The 6,770-nt window shown below is 45.6% G+C and overlaps 1 protein-coding gene across 1 annotated transcript in view; it reads right to left on the bottom strand.

The window, feature by feature from the left end:
• Positions 1–5,387: 5,387 nt before the first annotated feature.
• The window catches only part of LOC120445537, a 44,406-nt gene continuing 43,023 nt past the window's right edge, over positions 5,388–6,770 (bottom strand). The window contains exon 3 of the mRNA XM_039626006.2: positions 5,388–6,720. Within this exon, the coding sequence (XP_039481940.1) occupies positions 5,784–6,695 (912 nt within the window). The 5' untranslated portion in view covers positions 6,696–6,720 and the 3' untranslated portion in view covers positions 5,388–5,783. The remainder of the gene's footprint in view (positions 6,721–6,770) is intronic.

Raw genomic sequence — 6,770 nt, 5'->3', positions numbered from 1 at the left:
TGGATGTTCTTAGCCTAACAGGGAATGGACATTTAGGGATTTTTTCGTGAGGAGAGGAATTGTAATACCCGGGGATACAATAAGACAGTCGTTCTTCCTATCAACCAAGGCTTTAATTTCCTTTAAAGAGTCGTCCTCGATAATTTCGTCAAGGAAGAACAAAAAAGGTAGTTGGGGTGCTATTGCCGATTGGTTCAAAGAATTTGCTTACTAGGTGATGTGTGATTTTCACATTACCTGCAGCGGATTGGACTTGGAAAGGGGAAGGAATGGGGGTACTCCCAGCTGAATTTTTGATGAAATTCTTATTCGGGCCGGTGTCTATAAGGAAGTGTAACTTAGCCTCATCCTTGGTTCCATACTCTAGGTATGGGACGCTGGAGAGGCGTTCGTCATAAAATTCTAACCCCCTTGGATAACGTCCTCCGACTCTACATTTGAGTTCCCGTTGTCTAATTCGTTTGGTTGATGCCCGGTTTCCTCATGGTTAAGACCTTGCTCAAAATAGGAAGATGGAGGAACGTATTGGCCGTTCCTTTCTTCAGTTTCAGCGTATAGAGTTGGTGTTGCCTCTATATGATAAAGACCCCTATGGAAGGGGTTAGCGTAGCCAGTTGATAATCTTTTATGGCCGGTGGAATCATTGTGAGGGGTACCGTATCCAGACTGATGCTATTGGCCGGATCGGTTAGACTCCATTTTTATGGCAGCGGGTTGCCGTGTCCACCTTGGTAAAGGCTGAGTACCTCTAGGTCCATGCTGGTTCCAGTGAACGTAGGGACTGTCTTATAGCCCTGATAGGCACCGGTGAATCTAGGCTGGTAGTGTTGCGAATGTTGTGCAAATCTATTAATCCAATGTGAGGGACCGGTGCCGGCCCTTGAACCAACATTTTGTAATTCAAGGCAGAAAGAATAGGCTTCTGGTAAAGTCCTTGAATTACGGACCAACAACCACCTTGAACAATCGCCGCTGACGCCTCTCATGAAGACGTCCAGCGCCTTGTCCCTATAAGTTTCGATAAGAGCACTCAGGCTCTCTATGCCACTCCTCAAGTTATTCAAAATCAAAGAAATATGGCTATTTACTGCCATATAGAACTTTTTTAAAGTCTGGGTACCCTGATTTAGTTGGCATAATTGGTGTACGAAGGTTCCTCTTATCAGCGTAGTTGAGGGAAAGGACGCGTTTGATTTCTTCCCAATCATCGTCCTCTATGCCACAAGCTAATAACGCCGTGTCGGCGTTACCTGTAATCTTATATCTGATGTGTAAAACGATTGACCTATACAGGGGCTTATTTTTTATGGTCACCTAGAACGGACTGCGCTCTATTAATCCACGAAATATAAACCTTCGGTTGGCCCTCGAATATTTGTAACTCTTTAACGCAATCGGGTAAGGTTGAAGTTTCCCTCAATTCGTACTCGTTGCGGGCCCTAGTTTATGGTACCGCCTGAGTATCAACAGGATTCCTGTTCTCGAAATCCCCCTCTCGGGTAACTAACCTAGCGCTCAACTTCTTATTGTCTTCTGTAACTGAGTTAAAAGCGGTGATCAAATTGTTCAACGTATCGTTGAATTTGGAGAAGGGTTTCTTTAATCTCTTCCATTCTATAAATTCGTAGGGAGGTGATACAAAAGGTAAGCAAGGACGTGAAACCCGGATAAGTAAAAGCTAACGCGGGACTTTTTTGAAAGGTGGTCAAGTTGTCACCAATGTTTGAAAACAGGGAAGTAGCAAAGAGTTTTTAGCTTAAGAGTCTAAATGATCTTCCTCAATACTCGAGTTTATATTTCGTTTTTATTATTTGCGACCTATTGGGAAAGTTTTTCCGTTGTATATGATTTCCTTTCTTGTTTGCTCTTCGAACTTGTACTCTTACGTTTGAATTGATCTGTTAATGAAAGGAAAATTTATTAGTAAGGTCGCATAAATTGCATATTTTTATAACCGTTACTCGTAGAGTAAAAGGGTATACTAGATTAGTTGAAAAATATGTAACAGGCAGAAGGAAGCGTTTCCGACCATATAAAGTATATATATTCTTGATCAGGTCCAATAGCCGAGTCGATATGACCATGTCCGTCTGTATTCCTGTCCGTCTGTCTGTCCGTCCGTATGAACGCTGTGATCTTAGGAACTACAAAAGCTAGAAAGTTGAGATTAAGCATACAGACTCCAGAGACATAGACGCAGCGCAAGTTTGTCGATTCATGTTGCCACGCCCACTCTAACGCCCACAAACCGCCCAAAACTGCCACGCCCACACTTTTGAAAAATGTTTTGATATTTTTTTATTTTTGTATTAGTCTTGTAATTTTCTATCGATTTGCAAAAAAACTTTTGGCCACGCCCACTCTAACGCCCACAAACCGCCGAAAACTGTCAGTGCTGAAGACCCTCCTTCGCTCTTTCACTAGCTGAGTAACGGGTATCAGATAGTCGGGGAACTCGACTATAGCGTTCTCTCTTGTTTCTTCTTATAATTCTTTCACTTGTTTGATAATGTTATCGTTAAATCGTTCAATATAATTTTTTACAGTGCATTATGCCGTGATAGAGGTGCTGTTTGTTTAGGATTATTGATTGGATTCTCGTATACTTATTGGGGCACCGGGCGCGAAGGTCCGTAGATATCCTTTTTGGCCCATAGCCTACTAAGGTACGGTTGCCTTACAGACTACTGACCAGCTTTCTCGGACGCACTGCGCGCCTCTTAGCCTTTCCAGTAGACGGCCACTCACCACTTTATACCTAAATATAAAATGTTTGTTATGAAATGGGGCCGCTTGCAAATAAATAGCCGCCGCGGTTTTCGTTTTTACTGTTTTATATTGGTGTTTAGCTACGACATTTTAACACTCGCGAATCAGCGAAAAGTTATACCGCCGCAGTGCGTAGTCGTTTTTCATTACGCGGAATCACTACAACTTGTATGCGCTCCTGGAAGATGTTCGGATATTGTCGCGCATCTCCACCGCAGCGGGTAATTGTTTTATTATTTTATATTGCACATTCGAATCTTTAATCTTTTTGATTTTTTGTTTCGTTTTTCATTTTCACACACATGCACTGGTAAAGCCGGGCTTGCCGACTGTTGGGGCGCCAGTGAACGCCAGTAACTTTACTGGCGGTCATCGTTGAACGTATACATTTACCTGTCGCAGTTTTTCATGTTGCTCTCGTCCGTTGACAATAAGAGAACGCAAGTTGCTATCCACAATGCAGGAGAACCTAAGATCTTGATCCTTTCACAAGGAGAACACAAGTGGGTTGGTCGATTGTTATAATTTTATTTATTGAATTCTTATTAGGGTTGGACTTCTGCTTGTCGTCGTCGCCAAATCGGTTCTGCCTCCATCGAGTGGCCAACCCGCCTGGGTAACCGCCGGTGCTGGCGTAAAAGTGCTTACGCTGCACACGCGCTCATTCCGGTCGTCGGAGCGTTTTCGCAAGAGCGCTCGCGTTGCATTTCTGCGTGAGAACGCTTACGTCGCACAAACTCGCCGTCGATGTGCCAGCGTGAGAACGCTTACGCAGCATATGGTCGCTGGCACTGTGCTCCACTTGCCGCTTCCGTTGTTTGTGCTGCGGTTGCGGTCATGTTAATCGCAAGGGCGAGGGGCGTCTGCGGGGCTCGGCTAAGGCAGGTTGCTTACCTTAACCAGAACGGGTCATTGGCTCCGGGTGAGAGCAAGTCGTTAACTTATATAACGAGAACACTCAGACATTTAAGCAAGGCACAAGCGGGAGAACATTGCATAAATATACCCAAGGAAATGAGATAAATCTACAAGGAAAATCGGGTGGACGAATTCCGCATTTAAATATATATGCAAAAGAAAATCGGCGGGGTAAATTCCGCATATAAATATTTGTAAGCGAAGCAGGAACATAACCTAGAACGCTATACAAAAATCAAATTTTTGATGACAACGGATCGTTGAATCCAAAAAATGATTCCAAATGATTTCAAATTCAGTATTTTAGAAGTTACACGTGTTCAAAATTGAACCTTTTTTGGGTTACAAAAAAGCAGGTCTTTTTTGTAGAAAATTCGGACTTTGTGATCGATTTTTAGGTAATGGTTATGGTCTCTAAGGAAAGGGTCATCAAATCACGGTAAAACCAAGGTAGAATAAATGTATAATATTCTTTGCAAGTGCAGGAATACCTGTTTTACCAAAGTACTAATTTTAACATATTTTTCAAATTTGATGGAGAAAATAAAGCGATTCCCTACCATTCCCTGGGTTTGGAGTATGAGGTGTTGTTCTTGAATATGTTCTTTATCATAACCAAAAGAGATCGGGTCCCCCCACCCCGACCCAGAATTTCCCAGCAAAAAGATACTTTCAACTCAGCGCGGCTTAGTGCATTGCTAGCATAAATAATAATGTTCAAGTGGAAGTGTTATATGATCGCCGACTTATGGAGCACACTGCATAAGCGCATGGTCAGCATTCCCAGGCTAACCGAAAGCCGCTGTGTACATAAAGTGCGCACATAGCATTCTCTCCCAACTCTCTTAACATAAGCAATACATAGTGCAGCCGCTTCTCTGCCGGCTTCATAGCCTAAGTGGAATATGTTATTAGCAAAAAGAATCAATCAAGTTGGAGAAGTGAAACAAAGTTGCAAATAAAATAAACGGAGCTATGCTCCACAAAAAGCAAAAATAAATTGTGAAAAGATTTCTGGCGGATCCTACCTTGGACATGGCGAGTGACAGGACATAAGGACTAAGGACATAGGAGAACACGCCACGATGAACGCAAAATTTTTGGATTGGACTAAAAAGGCGGATGGAAGACAAAATTCTGAGTGAGTAGAGTAAGGCAATGGGAAAAAAGCGCGGCGGTGTGCGGCAAAAATTAAAAAAGAGAATAGCTCACCTAAGGTGGCTATTACATTTTCAAACGTCAACTTCTCGCAAGTTACAAGCAGAGCTTTACTTTTTACAACAAGAATTAACAAAAGCGCAAGTAAAGAACCAAAGCCAAACTTTCACACTCATTAAAACTATAAATAATATAAAAACTAAATCTTTAACACCACCACTCAGAGCCACCATACCAGTCTACAAGGAACAATGCCCGTTGGACTGCGAAGGACCATGGAGCCCTTATTGCAAATACACTTGCAAACATTGTAAGGACACCAACCAGCTGAAGGAGGCCTGTGCAACAACCAGCACCGGCACCGCTTAACGCGTAAAGCTAAGCCTGTAGGGAACCGACAGCGCTTCCAAGTTCGCAATTTTTTTTCAATAGCACTGTAAAGGAAATGTTTAGTTGCTCATGATTTCGTTAAACATTGAATTAAATAAACATAAAGTAATTAAGACTAACATCGAAGGACCACATCAAAAGGAGTGGGCGGATTGACGTCCAAGATAAGTTGACTTCTGAATGGTTGTTGTTGTTGTGGTGGCTGCTGCTGATCAGTCCCTCCAAAAAAGAAAAAGTCACGGGCTCGACTTCAGTTTTGCACTTTATTATCGCACTTGTAAATTAAGACTAACTTAAAACTAACATTTTGAGTACCGCGGGACCGCGGAGTGGTGAATAGAGCGAGAGGAGAGAGGGAGAGCGCGAGGAGAGAAGGAGAGCGCGAGGAGAGAAGGAGAGCGCGAGCAGCGGTGCTTGCGAGCCTAGGAGGAGCTTTACACTGCTTACGCTGCCGCTCAGTGGTTTGCGCCCTTCTGGCGTGAACATTCTCCCCCCCCCTTGCGTAGGCAAAGGTATCCCTGGCCGGCTAGACAGCAGGATCGGCCTCTTCATTCCGTGCACGCTCCAGAAACGGTCCATCCGAACACCGTGTTCTGCGCGACGGGCAACCCATCCTCAATCTTTAGGAACCCCGGTTGGATCAGATTGGCATATACATCTGATCCCAACACGAGGGAGATACTGGCCGGCCGGTGGAAGCGCTCGTTCGCGAGACGAACACCGTCAAATTTGGCCCTTGCGGCGTCGCTCAGAGCTCGGATGGGTGTCCGGATCCTTAGACTGGGTTCGATCTTCAGGACGACGTTGAGTCGGAAGGTGCTTGTTCGGGACCGGAGTGTCACCGAGCAGACCTCGTCGTCTCCCAGCCGTGTGATGGGCAACCGGAACGCAGCCGCCAACGACCGGTCGATGCTGCTCACCGGCATGCATGGGTCGATCATGGCGCCGGTCTCGAAAGTCTTCGAGCCCGTGTCCAGCACGACGACGGCTGTAGGCAGGATGGGGACAGCCTTCTGCTGCACCGTTGCCACCGACGGAGACGCGACGGAGACCTTCGGACGCGGGCGATTGTTGGCGACTGGGGCTGGTGGCGGAGTGCCGGAAATCCGGACCGGACGAGGTGCAGCGGGATGGCGCTCTCTGCGCGTCGGAGCTGGTAGCGCTGCCGGGGTCGGAGCGGGGAGGACCTCGTGCATGTGGAGTAGGGTGTGGTGGTCGCCTCCACACTTCTTGCATCCGTCTTGGCTGCGGCAGTCTCCTCCTGAGTGCTGATGGGCAAGGCAGTTCGAGCAGTACTTATTAATAAGTACTGCCCGAAGGCGCTTTTCAGCGCTCAGTTTGTGGAACCTCTTGCACTTCCGAAGAGGATGGATTCCAGAGCAGACTCGGCAGCGGTAGGATTTAATACCTCGAGTACGTCTGCTCTCCAACGACTGCGTGGCACGAGGACGAGGAGCCATTATTTTTAGGAAGTGAGTAGTAAGTCTGCCAATAAAAGAAATAAAAAGCTTAGTATGAGCCGACTACTATCTGGG

This window comes from Drosophila santomea, chromosome 2R (genome assembly GCF_016746245.2).
Source record: "Drosophila santomea strain STO CAGO 1482 chromosome 2R, Prin_Dsan_1.1, whole genome shotgun sequence".
Classification (NCBI taxonomy): domain Eukaryota; kingdom Metazoa; phylum Arthropoda; class Insecta; order Diptera; family Drosophilidae; genus Drosophila; species Drosophila santomea.
This window is presented reverse-complemented; position numbering and strand designations above follow the sequence as displayed.